Here is an 18012-nt window from a genome sequence, read left to right on the forward strand (position 1 = left end):
GAATGATGAAAAACAATTGTTTTCCATTTCACCAGTTTTCTTTATTTTGTATTTCAATAATGAAAGGGCTCAGCATTGATATACAAAATCTAATATCTATAAACCAATTTCTACATCACAAAAACTAGTGATAAAGCATTTTAAAAACTATTTTAAGGAAAATTTAAACAGATTGTTTACTTTCCCTAATTCAAATCTTAACAGATTTATCTATGACCTTAATGATATCAGTTATTTTAATTTTATGCATAAGATTATCAATTTTGGTTTAAAACAAAAATAAAAGAACAGCTTCAGTCTTGTGAAAGGGCCTTGGCCTGAAACTTCAACTGTAGTGTCCTGCCGAAGGGTCTCAGCCGAAATGTCAACTATACTCTTTTCCATGGATACTGCCTGGCCTGCTAAGTTCCTCCAGCATTTTGTGTGTGTTGCTTGGATTTCCAGCATTTGCAGATTTTCACTTGTTAATAAAAGAGCAAAGTTGGAACTTGTGAAGGAAAGAGCATAAGTTGTTTTTTTCTCCTGCCAGTTTGTCTATCTCTCTGAACTTATTCAATGTAGAATTCGAAAACAGCCATTTGAGAGGCATTAGAAAATTCTTATATTTAATGGGATTTTTCAAAGAAATATGGATCAAGTTCTCCAGGAACCCAGGTGTGTGTATGTAGGATATAATGCCACAGCACCTTCACATAACTGGACTATTTATGAATGCATACATGTACACATAATCATCAAGGAACATCTAACATGCACTTGCCGTGTACCCTGCTGCAGGAAACTTATTTTCCCAAAACCAGTGTTGGAACTTTCCTTTCACTGGATTTACTATTAGATGCAACTATAAACTGGAAACACTCAATATGTCAGCAAGCAACTGTGGAAAGAGAAACAAAGTATATGCTTTAGGCTGAAGACACTTTGTCAGAAAAGAAAGTAGACACGTTAACTTTAGGTTGCAAAGAAGGTGGGGTGGAGGTAATAGGATGGATTGAATTAAAGGATTATCTCTTAAGGGGTGAGATCAACTTTGCCATTATAATAAGCTGCTTAAGTTATTTATTTCCTTGGAAGACGGAGATAAACAGAGAATAACAAATTATTCTTTACAGTTTAGCTATTATAGATAAATATGATATAAATAGAAAACTTGTGAAATGCAGAGCTGCTAGAAATGCCAGTGGGTCAGGTCATGCTGGTGAAGAGTAAAAAGCTATACTAATATTACACATGGATATCCTACAGAAAACCTGGTCAGTTCTGATCAGAGAAAACAAATTTACTTCAGTTGTTAAAATTAATACCGAATATAGATGATTGCAGTTTGACCTGTTGGCTTTGTATAAAATGACTCTAATACCTAAATTCTTGAACTTGTGCATTTTTCCTACCCTGGCATTGAAGTCATCCAGATGGATTGTACCTGTTGTGCCTATTTGGCAGTAATGTCCTGTCAGCGTTTCACCTTCTGAAAGATGGTAACAGTGCAGCATTCTCTGCTGGGACTGCAGTGAGGAACTTATGTACCTTTTTTAAAAATCATACTGATAGGTCTAGATCAAATGGCATGGGCACTGGAGACCGAGGCCCTGCAGGATGACATTAACGCTCACACATGGGCAAATGTGTCACTTGGCAGGTCTAAGCATGCATATGGGAGTCTTTCTCACAATTATTCCTATCCCCAGCTCAACTGAGACCTACTATCCACAAGCCATGGTTGGGTGAAGAGTGCAGTGGAGCCAAGAATTGGAATTGTGTGCTATGTATGCAGCCACAGATTAAAAATAGTAAGTTAACAATCATGAAGTACTTCGGCAGAGAAAAGATAAAGAAAGTTTAAGAGATGATCAGGCATGTTCTTATAAATTTGGTGCAATACAACATTTTATTATCAAAAATCTCATGTCATTCCTCTCCTCCAGATATCCCAATACTGCAAACTCAGCTGCACTGTGTAACCAACCCTTACGTAACAAATAGTTTCAGGTCTTTAGTGCACCATTGGCAAATCCATAAAATATTTAAAATGGAGTGATTTAATCTGTACAGTTGAAACAATTTTGGATTATTATTTCATTTAATAGGGATCTTATAGAACAGTGACATTAAATGAATGCAATATGTGTCATGACATAACCATTTAAACAACAAAAATAAATTCTCAAACAGTAATATATGTGCCAGGCATAAAATAAATATGTGACAAATCAATAGAGCACAAGATAAAATAAAATGTAATTCATCATCAGATACCATTAAGCCATTTATATAGATCTCCTTTTGATTAAAATGAATGAATAAAAATATCTGCATGCAAATAAGATCAATTGAAAACATTCTTAAAAATGTAGTAGAAATAAAATTTATTTTGAAATGGAGTTACTATAAACAAAGATTGAGATACCAGGTGGCTTTAAAAGAATGCCCTATTATTTTCATATACAATGCATAGTCATGTACAAGATATTTTCATAATGAACTCAGCAACATCAATGTATTATTGTGTATGGAATTTAGGAAGTCCCAACTGTTTCTGGTTACATCTGAATTCAGGTACCAATGAAATGCATTATAAAACTTAGTTTAAATGTCACTTTTTTCCCAAAATGCTGTCAAGTATTGATATCTGTGGGTAATGAAGAATGCTGCAAAATTAGCATTATAATAAAATTATTTACAAACCAAATCTTCCACAGGACAACAAGCTGATGAAATCTTCATGGTTTGATGACACATTGGTTTCTTCAGGTTCTGTATTAACATCAATGTTGATTGTAATTGCTTTCCTTAAATTGTTATTATTATTTGGTGTCCAAAATATGTTGGTTAGAGCAAAGAATATGAAATTGGACAAAAGAATTTAAAGAATATTATGCAGAATAAGCACCTGAACACCAGTTTTAAGTCATGGATGCACATAATATTTTGAAATAATTTTTTGTAAGAAAATTGACACGTTGACATGTTCAGTACCTGGCAGCCAAATTTTTTTCCTCCACATAATGAACATTTTAAACCAATGTCCATTACTTTCATTAAAATTATTGTCAAAACATTACTTGCTGGTGGACTTGAACTCAGTGCATTTTACATATAAAAAAGCATTACATCCTTATAAACCCTGAAATCTGAATTTAAGAAATACAAGCTTGGATGAACCAGCAGCTTTTTTTGCATTTATAGCCCGTAACATTTACAAACCTTTACACCAAAATCTTTGGATAGATGCCAAAGTGCAATACAAAGTCTTACGTATTTGACACATGGAGACAATGTCTTATGATTTCACAAGTTTAAATCCCTGTCCTGTGTCTAGTACAGTAGGTGGGAACCATCTCATCTTCAACCTTTTGAAACATCTAAAGCATACATCACACATCCAGAAGTGGTTCAACCCACCACACCAGTCTGCCAGATGTATGAGAGGATATGCGATGCGAGGAAAGTAAATCATCCAGTGCTTGGCAACATCATTTCCTGTTGGTAAATGAAGAGTGTAGTCACTCCAGGATTTAGATATACCATACACAGCCTTCACTGTTCTTCCTTTATCTGACCAATTAATGTCATTGTCAAGGTTGCAATTATATTCTACCCAGTCTTTAGTGAAGTCACCAAGCTGTGGAAGGTCTGCTTCTTCGATATTCACTTGTTTGGCCAATTCGGCACCTTGCACAGCAACAAAAATATCACCAATTCTTCTTACGTCTTTAACCCATGGAAGAGCATTCTCACAGTCTAAAACAATTATCAGACGGGAGCAGAAGTTAACGTTCTTCTCTTTCCACCACTCCAAAACTGTCTCCAATCTCAAAGTGTCTCCTCCTAATATACAACAAAAGAGGAAAAGTTAGTGTTCAATGTACCTGAAATCACTGCACTGTTATATGTACTGCAGGCTTCAATTCCCTCGTAACAGGTTGAAGCATTTGATTTATCACTTCATCAGATAAAATGTTTTACAACTGTTTTCAACCTCTATATCTTATGAGTTTTAAACTTAGCTCCAGGCCCCTTTTGCAGCTCTTCCCTATGTCTTGCTACCTATTGCTGTTCTTTTCATTTTTCACTTCTCACTGAGAATTCTACTTTCCCCCCACTTTTTAGAGTTTTGTTGTTTTAACTTAATAGACATTCATGGCTTTCCTCGGTAATTGAAGTAAATAGATATTTTCCCACCTTAGAAGTACCAACTGGTAGTATAAATTATGAAAAAATGTTAACATTTTCATTCACCTTTTGTCTTTGCAGTTAACAGTGGACAGTCATAAGAAGAAATTATCTTTATTTACAAATCCCCCCCCATCTAAAACAGTTTTTTCACTCCTGCTTGCTCTATATGTTCGTTCCATCACTGAAAGTTGAAGTTATAACTGTCCAGTGAGAGTTAGATAATTATTATACACAAATAGCAGAGGAAGACTCGAAATGTTCTGAGCATTAATACAGAACTTAGCAGAAGCTGTATCAGGAGAAAGAAATCCTTAAAATAAAACATGAGAACTTGACAACAAACTTTAACCTGGCACTTACAGTGAAAATTTTAATTAGAATCAGATACTAGGCACAAGTGACTTCAACATTTCCCTCTATCATGAAAACCTTTCCATAATGATACACTTCATTAATAGTAAGTTTTTAAAGTGTTGTATTTCTTTCTACAGCCAAGATGCTATACATTTTTTTCTCTTTAGAAAATACAGGTTAAAGTTGAAGTGTACATCAGAAGCATTAAACTTAGGCAATAAATGGTAATTGTAATTGGGAGAACTTTTGAAATGGATTCACAGCAGTTATAATGAAACAGAAAGGGAAATGTCACTACTGTAATCCATTAGTTTTCTTTTTCTTCTTCCAAACCATTCGTCAATTTCCTTGTCACTACCATGTGCAGTTCTGGTCACTACACCAGAAGAGCTTCACCAGAGCAATTCATCAGAAAAGCTTAATCTCAAACTGTAAACAGTTTGATATATTGTAACTGTAACAGTTGATACATTACTAAGCCAACAGCAATGCAAGGAAGTGATGTTTTTGCACATGAGATTCCAGGTTGTTGCTTCTCAAAGCTCCCCACTAGTTTCAAACCTTTGTTCTGGACTTGAATCTTCTTTTCTAGTTCAAAAAAACTCAGTCTTTTTGTAAAATTTATAATGAGAAAAGGAAAATAAGTTCAAGAGTTCCAAAGCAACTTTGCAATTAGCCAAGGAAAAGGGGGGATGGGGTCTACCTTCTCTTAGAGATTATTATTTTGGAGCACATTTGAGATCTGTGATGTGTTGGTGCAACCCATCGGATGATGCTCAATGGAAAAACATTGAGGAGCGGGTACTTCCCATCCCCATACAGGCAATTTTGGCTGGTAACAACCTACAAAGGTACATAAATACTATTGATAACCCATGGATGAAATGGACTCTTAAAATATGGAAAACTATTATAAAAGAATATAAACTAGAGGGAGATACTGCAATTCTGAAATGGTGTGCATATGACTCGGATTTTCTGCCGAATAAACTGGATGCTAGATTTAAGAACTGGGCAGCTAAAGGAATAACAGTTCTTTGCAATATAATGAAAGAAGGAACACTGTTCAGTCTTGAAATGCTTAAAGAGAAACACATCAGAAAAACAAGTCTTTTATCGGTATTTACAGATGCAATAATATGTTAATAGGACGGTTAAAAATGTTACCAAGGCAAGTACATGTTTGATAGAGCTATTTAGAAAAGCATATAATTCAGATAACGGTAGTAGAATCATTTCAAACGCGTATAAGGGTTTGCCAAATCTTAAAACACATTTGACTTCATACATTAAAACAAAATGGGAGGGATAATTATATGAGGAAGGATGAACAATAATATGGAGGTATCAATAGAAGTGCACCAGTTCACAGAAATGGAGGGAGTTTGGATGGAAAAACTTGATAAGATCTTTTATTACACCCTTTCAGAAATCCCATTATGATAGTAACCTCCCTGTTTGCTGGAGAAATTGTGGAAATCAAAATGCAAACTATTATCATATTTTCTGGGAATGCCCCATCATCAAAGGCTATTGGAGTGGGATACACAATGCCCTACAAGACATCTTTAAATGTGAAATACCCTTAGAAACTAAGACTATATATTTTGGGTATATACCTCAAGAATGGTTAAGAAGAGATAAATACTTAATGAATATACTGCTGGTGGCTGGTAAAAAGACCCTTACTAGGAAATGGTTATCACAGGAGAGCCCAACCTTAAATGCATGGATGGAAATTACAATGGACATTTACAAAAGTTGGGACAATTTGATTCATACCAGCAAAAATGGTTTAACTACATAACACCTCATAGGCCTGATTTTATTCTCACAAATCAATGAATATGTTGTAAAAAAAAGATCACTCCCTACTTGCACATAGTTTTCTCCTTTCACTTCTTTCTTTCCTCTTTTCTATAAGTGTATACCTCAGATAAATATTATGTGGAGATTTGTGGCATATGTGACTATATGGTATGTAAAATATCTGAAACACATTTTATGGAAATGTTTGTTTAATGATGAACTTCAATAAAAAATAAAATTTAAAAAAAGAGTTCCAAAGTACAGGATAGAAACCAACAGGTTGCTTGGAGAAGCATCCAATTGAACGAGCAGTCACCTTTGAAAAAATATTACCTCTTTGTATTGCTGCTTGAACAGCAATATACCAACCGCTCCAATTAATTTTTGAGACATAATTACACAGAAGCTTGAATTTATACTGCTGAAATGCAGTGTGAAGATAAGCACGCAATGTATTCCTATCCCGACAGAAACCTGCAGTGCAACTGCAGCTCTAAGACCTAATTAAATTTTAAAAAAATTATCATGTATTACAGCGAGCAAAGTCTAGACACGATGGATGAAACCTAACAATAATAACTTACTTTTCATCCTTTACCAGTGTCAATAGCAGCATGCTCATTCAGTCAAATCACAGCATCTCAAGAGCATCTCACTAGACCAAAATTACACACAGGTCATTCTTGGGATTTTATTTCTAAATACTTGAGATAATTATATTCACAACTGCATGAATCAAACAATTTCTTTACTCAATCTGTAGGCTTTAACTGCTTGTCAGGCCAAAGAGCCTATATTAATAGTATAATTACTGACGTTGCGCTTACGGGAACTGCACACTAACACTGTAGTTTCCACATTTCAGCACAACAGATGGCACATGCACCATAAAGGTTCACCACGACTTCAAAGAGCATCATATCTTTTATTTTTATTTATTTACAGATACAGCATAGTAACAGGCCCTTTGAGCCCAACGGATCTGTGCTGCCCAATTATACTCATGTGACTAATTAAGCTACTAACCTGCACTTCAGAAGAATAAGCAATGGAAGGACTTGCATAGTGAACTGCAGGACACTGAGGGGTGTGGTGGAACAAAGGGATTTGGGAAAACAGATCCATGATTTCTTGAAAGAGGCATCACAAGTAGTTAAGTTTGTAAAGAGAGCGACTGGCTCATTGTCCTCAATTATCAGGGCATTTAGTGCAGGAATTGGAATATGATGTTGAAGTTGTACAAGACACTGCTAGGGCCTAATTTGGAGTATTGTGTGCAATTCTGGTCACTTACCTACGGGAAAGATATCAATATTGAAAGTATACAGAGATAATTAGCAAGGATTTTGCCAGAACTTGAGAACCTAAGTTATAGGGAAAGGTTGAATAGCTTAAGACTTTATTCCCTGGAGTGCAGAAGAATGAGGAGAGATCTTAGGTATACAAAATTATGATGGGTGAATGCAAACAGGCTTATGGTAAACTCCATTAGGTTAGGTATGACTAGAACTAGATGTCATAGATTTGAGGTGAAAAAATATTTAGGGAGAATGAGAGGGAACAGCTTCATTCAGAGGGCGACAGGAGTATGGAATAAACTGCCAGTGGAAGTGGTTGTTGCGGGTTCAATTGCCACATTTAAGAGAAGTTTTGATAGGTGCATGTATGAAAAGATTATGGAGATCTATAGTCCTGGTGAGGATAGATGAGACTAGGCAGACCATCATGTCAGCATGGATTTGATAGGTCAAAAGGCCTGTTTTTGTGCTGAAGTACTCTGATTAATTTTGGAAGAGCTAATAACGATTGAATGTAAACAATGATGTGGCAAGGCATTAGAAAATACTGATAAACAGAGGAACCTCAGTTTATCAATCCACGAATCACTGAAGGTGGCAGCACTGGCAGTAAGGTTATGAAGAAAGCATTAAGGATATTTGCCTTCTTGAGTCGTGGCATCAAATATAAGAGCATAGACAACATGGTACAACTTTATAGAAAAATGGTTGTACCACACCTGCAGCATTATGAGGTTCTGGTCACCACTGTAGCACAGACATGCAGTGGAGGTTCACCAGGATACTGCCAGGGTTAGTGGACTTCAGTTACAAAGTGCAGCTTAAAAGGTTAGTTTTGTTTTCCATGGAGCAGACGATGCTTATGGAGGGTTCTGACCTAGGAAAGCAATATCATAGGGGGCATAGATTTAACAGATAGTGAGAAACGTAGGAGAGGCATCTAAAAGAGGAGGGCATAAGTTTAGGATAAAGGGTAAGAGGTTTAGAAGGGATCTGAGGATGGACTTTCTCAGTCACAGGGTACAGTTGGAATCTAGAATCTACAGCTTTACTGGGTGGTGGACTACCAATAGTGTCCAACTATATCACTTCTAATTACTCTGCACTCACGTCTGTAATTTTGTGCAATTAGACCAATCTGAATAGATGTAAAAATAAAACAGGAAAGATTGGAAATGCTCCAGTAGGCTGAGAAAAACAGAGTTACTATTTTGGGTTGATAACCTTTCATCAATTTCATCTTGTAATTCTAGTGATAATTGCAACACATGCATTAATAAAGGTTATTAGTGAAGCTATAAGGAATGATAAATTTAATTTTTAAACCAAGGAGTCAAGGAAATATATTTGTTCCAACAATCACTGGTTCTAGTGTCTGACAATAAAATACAGTGATAAATGACTATTTCAATTCACTTTTTTTTAAATAAGATTCAACATTGGTTGAAAATAATTAGATTAAAAAAGATTGGCCTTTCAAATCAACCATTGTGTTGAATTCACATTTATATATAACTGGATATATCTCTCATCTACTCTGGCTTTTTTGCATTCAAAGTAAGTGTGGGCTGCTAATAATGAGCAAAGAACACCTCTAATGTTTCCTCAAGGATATCATCTAAATTAGAACATTAAAAGCTCAACTGTTAGGTTACAAGATGGCATAATTCACTTTATACCTGCTCTTTTACATCTAACAAAAAAGCTCTTCCAAGGGTCACAAAATAGAGCAGGTTTAGAAAAGACAAGAGATTCTGCAGATGCTGGAAACCCAGAGTAACACACAAATTGTTGGAGGAACTCAGCAGGTCAGGCAGCATTTACAGGAAGGAATAAAGAGTTGCTGTTTCAGGCCAAGACCCTTCATCAGGACTCAAGTCCAGAGGACTAGGACTAGATTCTGTTGAAGGGTCACGACCTGACATGTCATCTCTTTATTTATTTCTATAGCTGCTGCTTGACTTGCTGAGTTCCTCCAGCATTGTGTGTGAAGTTACAATAAACTACGTCTGACCATCTGTCATGCTATAAATCTCTGAGCTATTCTATCACACATGAAATGGATTCACTAATTTGCTTCAGCATAAGGAATTACTGTTTTAAGAAAAACGTCTACTAATATTGCAAGATAATGTTCAAGTGAAGGAACCATTTCTTCATGGAGCGAAAAAAATCCTGCAGCTGAGTTAAACACAATTAGATGTAACAAGACTTCAGCAAAAAAAAAGCTATGGAAGTCTTTATCAACAGCCTTGGAGGGAATGGTGAACAAAACTGATATTCATGAAAATAAAAAGATAAAAGCCATAAACAATCCTTTCTGACAATATCTATGTACTATGGACATTAAAAAAGAGACACACGAGGGCTAGTTGCTGAATGATGAATTTAACTGAGGCACATGAAACATGTCCCCAGTGCCAAACTCTACAGCCTGAAATCTGCTAAGGTAGGACCATTATTGCCAATGCAGACCTCACATGCTGTGAAAGCATCTAAGTGAGTGACCTTTGCCTTTCAGGCCATGGATGTAGAAGTGAAAGTTATTAAAGTGCTCTCCAGGCAGTCCTTATTGTGCCTAATGCACAAGAAAAGAAAATTCATTTATTTGCAGAGCATGTTTAAGCCCCTAATTTTCTTTTCCAAACAGTTTTTCATTTTGTATCACAAATTGCAAAAAAAAATTAACATGTTTTAACCTTTCTTTTCAAATCTAAGTATTGTTGTCTGCCAATTTGTGTTGCACAACAAACACAGGCATATTAAAGCCATGAAATGTTTAATTAAGTCACTTGAAATGAATGGTTATCTTTAGCATGCTAAGTTATGCGGTCATCATTATGCCAGAGGCTGCATAATTAACTTTATTTTATCAGAAGGTAAGTATGCATATAATACACTGTGTCAGTAAACAGATTTAGCAAGATTTGCAATGTACATTAAATTTCTTTGCTGGACCTTGACGGAAATGATGGACAGTTTGGAACTACGAGCTTTTCTTGACCTCAGCAAGATTAGGAATACCCCAGTTTTGAGTAATAACATATTTTTATCATCTCTCTCAATGTTTTGTTTGGAAATCATACAATGCTGGACATTATTTATTCTCTATTTTCCATTTATAGTGAAACAAAAAACTTACTTTGATTCATTTATTTTCAGGGTTACTAATACCATTGGCACCTTCTCTTTTGACTACAGAGAATTCATTCATGTTTGCATTATTGAATTCTGTTGACTGAGTTCCCTTATTTAGGCAAGAAACTAAATCAAAGTCCAATTTATTTTGTTAAAATGGCTATTAAAGAATCCATAGAACTATATGAGGAAAATAAAAGCTTCCAGAACAATCTATTCTTCAAGAAACACTACCAAAATAGATTCAGTTTGAGAAGCAAAAAAACTCTGCATAGGCTGAAACTCTGAATTAAAACAGTCAGTAGATCAAGCAAATCCTGCAGGCAGGAAAAGTGTCTACATTTCAGGTTGATAGACTTTCATTTGAAATCCCCCATTAATAAGCATATTTAATGGTCTAGTAATTCTACAGCACGTACAGACTGTATATGATTGCTGAATTCATCAAGATAAACCTGTAGCCAAACATTAAATGTTCAGGAATCAAGGATGGATGAGTGGTTTTCAAGGATAGTAAAGCAGGTACTACCTTCAAGAAGTATTTAATAATAATAATGAGTAGGAAATTATTTTGTCACAGCATCATGAACAATGCAGATGAGCTTAGAGTGTGGATCAGTACTTGGAGCTATTATGTGGTGGCCATTACAGAGACCTGGATGGCTCAGGGGCAGGAAAAGTAGAGTGCCAGGCTTTAAATGTTCCAGAAAGGACAGGGAGGGAGGCAAATGAGATGGGGGCATGGCACTGTTGATCAGAGATAGTATTATGGCTGCAGAAAAGGAGGAAATAATGGAGGGATTGTCCACTGAGTCTCTGTGAGTGGAGGTTAGGAACAGGAAAGAGTCAATAATTCTACTGGGTGTTTTTTCACAGACCACCCAATAGTAACAGGGACATGGAGGAGCAGATAGGGAGACAGATTCTGGAAAGGAGTAATAATAACAGGGTTGCTGTGGTGGGAGATTTTAATTTCCCAAATATTGATTGGCATCTCCCTAGAGCAAAGGGTTTAGATGGGGTGGAGTTTGTTATGTGTGTTCTGGAAGGTTTCCTGTCACAATAAGTAGATAAGCCTACAAGAGGAAAGGCTGTACTTGATCTGGTATCGGGAAATTAACCTGGTCAGGTGCAGTGGGAGATTTTGGAGATAGTGATCACAAATCTAGCTCCTTTACCATAAATTGGGAACAGATGTTCTCAGGGAAACGTATGGTAGAAATGTGGGAAATGTTCGGGGATATTTGCATGGCATTCTGCATACGTACGTTCCAATGAGACGGAAAGGATGGTAGGGTACAAGAACCGTGGTGTACAAGGTCTGTTGAAAATCTAGTCAAGAAGAAAAGCTTACAAGAGGTTCAAAAAGCAAGTAATGATAAAATCTAGAAGATTATAAGGCTAGCAGGAAGGATTTTAAGAATGAAATTAGGAGAGCCAGAAGGGGCCATGAGAAGCAGGATTAAAGAAACCCCCAAGGCATTCTACAAGTATGTGAACAGCAAGAGGATAAGATGTGAGAGAATAGGACCAAACAAGTGTGACAGTGGAAAAGAGTGTATGGAACAGGAGGAGATAGCAGAGGTACTTAATGAATACTTTGCTTCACTATTCACTACGGAAAAAGATCTTGGTGATTGTAGGAATGACTTACAGTGGATTGAAAAGCTTGAGCATATATTCATTAAGAAAGAGGATATGCTGGAGCTTTTGGAAAGCATTAAGTTGGTAAGTCTCTGGGACTGGATGAGATGTACCCCAGACTCCTGTGGGAGGCAAGGGAGGAGATTGCTGAGCCTCTGGCAATGATCTTTGCATCATCAATGGGGACAAGAGAGGTTCCAGAGGATTGGAAGTTTGCAGATGTTGTTCCCTTATTCAAGTAAGGGAGTAGAGATAGCCCAGGAAATTATAGACCAGTGAGTGTTACTTCAGTGGTTGGTAAGTTGATGGAGAAGATCCTGAGAAGCAGGATTCATGAACATTTGGAGAGGTATAACATGATTAAGAATAACCAACATGGCTTTGTCAAAGGCAGGTTGCACCTCACAAGCTTGACAGAATTTTTTGAGCATGTGACTGAACACATTGATGAAGGTAGAGCAGTAGATGTAGTGTATATGGATTTCAGCAAGGCATTTGATAAGGTAGTGGAGGGATGAGTTAGTAAATTTTCTGTTGACAAAAAGGTTGGGGGTGTTGTGGATAGTGTGGAGGGCTGTCAGAGATTACAGCAGGACATTGATAGGATGCAAAACTGGGCTGAGAAGTGGCAGATGGAATTCAACCCACATAAGTGTGAGGTGGTTCATTTTGGTAGGTCAAATATGATGGCAGAATATAGTATTAATGGTAAGACACTTGGCAGTGTGGAGGATCAGAGGGATCTTGGGGTCCGAGTCCATAGGACGCTCAAAGCAGCTGCGCAGGTTGACAAAGTGGTTAGGAAGGCGTACGGAGTATTGGCCTTCATCAATCGTGGAATTGAATTTATGAGCCAAGAGGTAATGTTGCAGCTATATAGGACCCTGGTCAGATCCCACTTGGAGTACTGTTCTCAGTTCTGTTCACCTCACTACAGGAAGGATGTGGAAACTTTAGAAAGGGTGCAGAGGAGATTGACAAGGATGTTGCCTGGATTGGGGGCATGCCTTAAGAGATAGATTGAGTGAAATTGGCCTTTTCTCCTTGGAGTGGCGGAGGATGACAGGTGACCTGATAGAGGTGTGTAAGATGAAGAGAGGCATTGATTGTGTGCATAGTCAGAGGCTTTTTCCCAGAGCTGAAATAGCTAACATGAGAGGGCAAAGTTTTAAGGTGCTTAGAAGTAGGTACAGAAGAGATGTCAGGGGTAGTTTTTTTTTTACGCAGAGCGGTGAGTGAATGGAATAGGCTGCCAGCGACAGTGGTGGAGACGGATGCGATAGGGTCTTTTAAGACTCCTGGATAGGTACATGGAGCTCAGAAAAATAGAGGGCCATGGGTAACTCTAGGTAATTTCTAAAGTAAGTACATGTAGGGCCTGTATTGTGATGTAGGTTTTCTATGTTTTTATGTTTCTAACATTTAAACACACTTAGCAATAATAATAAATACAATACTATTAACTAATGATAATAAAGTACAGAAAAATATACACAATAATTTACCAACATGCAATAATACTGAATGAAATAATAAAACACAGACTATTGTACTATGATGTGTGTTCTCGAGTTGAATAGAAATGAACTTTTGTATATTCTTATTGCATTTGGTAGGAAAGATTTTCTGTAATGATCCTTGTGACAGCTGAGCTGAATGGGTCCGTTTGAAAAGGTGCTCCGCTGCTTATTCAGTAGCTCATGGAGAGGATGTGACTGATTGTCCATAATGGATAGCAGTAACCCAAAAGAGTCTGGGTTGTAGCCAAAAACAGATCCAGCCTTTTTGATGAGATTATTTAGTCTTTTTGTATCACCAGCACTGATGCTGCTCCACCATCATAAAGTCACAAAGAAGACTGCACTCACAACAGACTGGTAAAACATCTCCAACATCCTGCTGCACACATTGAAGGATTTCAGCTTCCTTAGAAAATGGAATATGCTTAATCCCTTTCTTTAAGCAGCCTTGGTGTCGGTTTTCCAGTCAAGTCTGTTGTCAAGGTGAACACCCAAGTACTTGTACTCCTCCACCAACGCAACTTCTCCCAGAATGTATACAGGACTCGTCACAGTAGTCCTCTTCTTCCCAAAATCAAGAGCAGGCGATTCCTCCCACACCACTCCACAAATTTGTCCACCAATCCATCTGTGATACACCCAACCACCACACAGTCATCAGAGAACTTCTGTGAGTGACAAGACACAGATTTTTACTGGAAGTTTGAGGTATCCAGTGTGAACTGAAACAGAGACAGGACAGTCCCTTGTGGCACTCCAGTGCCATTCACCACCATCTCAGACAGAGACATACCCAGTCGTACAAACTAGGTCTGTCAGGTAGTCGGTAATCCAGGAGATAGTAGATTTGTCTACACTCATCCTTCGCAGCTTCTCTCTCAGAAGAAGTGGCTGGATTATAATGAAGGCATGTGAGAAAACAAAAAATGTGATTCTCACAACGCCACCAGCATCATCCCGGTGGGAGTGAGCTCTCTGCAACAGGTAGATGATGGCATCATTTACTTCCACATGAGGTTGGTAGGCAAACTGTAGAGGGTCCAATGAAGATATCATCTGCAGTCCAAGGTAAGTCGGCACCAGCCTCTCCAGCACCTTCATCACATGAGGTGTGAGAGCAATTGGCCTGTAGTCATTGGGTTCAGATAGAGTCGCCTTCTTGGGTACAGGAACGAAGCAAGATGTCTTCCATAGCACTGGTATCTTTTCCTGACTCAGAATCAGATTGTAAAGGTGTTGCAAAATACCAGATAGCTGGCTCGCACAGATCTTCAGTATCCTGGGGCTGACGCTGTCTGGGCCAGCAGCCTTGCCTTGATGTAGTCTCTCCCGTTCTCTCTCTGCAGTCACAGTCAGAGGGTGGTGGTCATCCCTATGGAAACAGGATATTCCAAGGCTGGGGCAGGATTTAGAACAGAAGCACTCACCTGGGAGGGAGGGGTGGAAGGAGAAGGCTTCAGCGGCAGGAAGGGTGTGTGGTTTGGGCAAGTGGAGGAGGGGACAGGAGGAGGTCCCATGCTGAACATATTGAAAAACAAGTTCAATTCATTGGCCAATTCAGGCAGCCCTCAACCTTCCTTTCCTTAACCTTGAAGCCAGTGATGTGCTTCTTGCCTGACCACATGTCCCTTATGCTATTCTGGTGGAGCCTGTACTCCAGCTTCCTCTTGTAGGAGTCTTTACACTCTCCCAACTTTACCCTCAATTCACTCTGTACTCGCCTCAGTACTTGTCTGTCTTCAAACCTGAAGGCTTTCTTCTTCATATCTAAGAGCTCTTCAAATGAGGCAGATGTTAGCCGATATGCCTAAACATTGACACACATAATCCTTAATGCGAGTGACCTCAAATCCACGCTACCTGAATAACATACTGATACTTCAGACAACAAAAAGATAGGAATTAATTGAAAAGCTGAAAGACCTCCAGAACAAATCGTATCCGTGCTGAAGCTCCAAAGAGAACTTCTGAAATTAATTCCTAACTGCAGCAACATCTAGAAAGATGATACCAGGTACTTTGCAGACACCATGTTATGACAATATTAAAGAAATAAATAATACTCTAAGAAAACAGCAGAGTGCAGTGTCACAAAATGGTCTTTTTAATTAATCGACAATTCAGTCAAATGAAAGAAACTATGTTGAATCCTACTCAGATTTGACTGATTTCATAAAATCTTAATTTTATATGTCTGATACCTTAATGACATCCAAATTCTAATTCTCACTAACAGAGTAATGACAGATCTAATCTCAATGCAGCCAGGGATCAAATCATTCCTCCAACCTTCTTCTCAATCTTTCTCTCTCCAATAGCGCACACTACTTTCAACCTGTTTCCTGTTACATTGGAAATAATTTACAGGAGGATTGGGAAAGGGTTCAAATCCACTGTAGAAACAAGATCTCTCCAATCTCTGTCACAGTGTTAAAATCTATGCAAGGAAATAATGACTAGTCATGAGAGATTAACAGCTAAAGAGTAATGTTAACTTTATATTTAAATACTTCAGTTGTTGATAAAGTGTAAAACTGGAATCATCTTCAATACCAGAGCAGTGTAGAGACTGGTGGAAAGATCCTAATATGTGAAATTCTAAATAATTTTCTCACTTCTCCTAAGATGTGTGAACAATCTTCTTATTCATAGATGGAACTATTTAATACACTTCAAATTACATTACACTAAAATGAAAGGCATTTATGGCACCACACAATTACCCATCACACAGCACAAGTTTTTGCGAATAGCTTCTTCATCCTTTTAAAAACCAAGAATCAAAAGTCAATAGATTTAAAATCACATGCAGAACACAGCTCTGCATATTCACTGCAGATAAGCATGAAATCCTGCATTTACATGTCTGAACATATTTGAATTCAAATTAAAGGTCAGATATACACAAAAAAACTATTTCTTTATTTAACAATACCAAAAATAAAAAAGATAGCAAATATTCATTTTAGGTTTTCATTTGGATAAATGAGATTTCACCATGTTTGAAAAAAATCTTCATAAATCAATTAAAATTAGGTTGGTATCCTCAGATGTGCTTATGTATAATTTACCTAAAATTTACCCAATAATGCTTAAAAACTGTCTTGGGAAGAATAGCGTATTAAGTATTAATCCTTAACATAAAAGGACACAACTTGCTAGGGAAACTCATCACAAGATTCAGCTCCAAACAATGAAATTAGGTGGCACTGCCTTCTGATTACTGCCTTGTCAAAATAGTCTTAAATGACTAAGAATTCACATCATGAAACTGTTTCAGTTTATGAACATCCATACCCAAAAGTAAAACAATCATGTTTACTGAAGTACTGAGTAATGTTTGATCTATTTTATAGCCATGCTGTCATTTATCCCAGCATTTTGAAAACAGCATTACATAAAGCAACCAAAGACTGTAAATAAAATAATTTAAGGTGTAATGATTTTTGAGAAGCCTTGCAGTTGTTGGTTGACATACCCAAAAATTGACACACATAAAAAACTGATGCACTTCCAGCACTCAAAAGTTAAACATACTTTTGCATCCACAAGACATGCTTATTTTTAACTATTCAATAATAAAGCAAATTAAGTCACAAACAATACCTGATAATGCCCATTCTCCAGAGCTGTGTGAATGTCCACTGAAATAAAGTATGTAGGTGTCATGCCTGGGTCCATCAGGAGTACGCAGATCAAGAAATGTTTTTACTTTAGATTGCAGAGTGTCAAAAGAGAAGCCACTGGTGGAGTAGTCGCAACCATAATTCTCTATCATGTGATAGGCAAAAAATCGTTGGATTGAACTTAAGATGGCTGTTGAACGCAAATTCAACTCCTGGACATGCTCAGGAGGGAGGAGTGTAGGCTGACCATCAGGACTACAAGGAAAAAAATAAAATTAACAAAAACACAGAATAAAAAAATATGAGTAGTTGTTCTTAGTGCACCCCAACAAAATTTCATTAAAAATCATGCTTCTTTTCCATAATTTAATTAATTCTAAAGTCAATACCACACAAAATACAATTTTAAATTTGAGGTATTTGCAGTTATGACATCAAGCACGTAGT

At 37.2% G+C, this 18012-nt stretch overlaps 1 protein-coding gene across 2 annotated transcripts in view; it reads right to left on the minus strand.

Annotated features, from left to right (window-relative positions):
- Window positions 1–1869: 1869 nt before the first annotated feature.
- Window positions 1870–18012, minus strand: part of tmem168b (transmembrane protein 168b) — a 39385-nt gene continuing 23242 nt past the window's right edge. For both annotated transcript variants that reach the window (XM_059978251.1, XM_059978250.1), the window contains exons 4-5: window positions 17546–17820; window positions 1870–3828 (exon numbers count right to left, since the gene is read on the minus strand). In XM_059978251.1, the coding sequence (XP_059834234.1) occupies window positions 3281–3828; window positions 17546–17820 (823 nt within the window). In that variant the 3' untranslated portion in view covers window positions 1870–3280. The remainder of the gene's footprint in view (window positions 3829–17545; window positions 17821–18012) is intronic.

This window comes from Hypanus sabinus, chromosome 8 (genome assembly GCF_030144855.1).
Source record: "Hypanus sabinus isolate sHypSab1 chromosome 8, sHypSab1.hap1, whole genome shotgun sequence".
NCBI classification, from domain to species: Eukaryota; Metazoa; Chordata; class Chondrichthyes; order Myliobatiformes; family Dasyatidae; genus Hypanus; species Hypanus sabinus.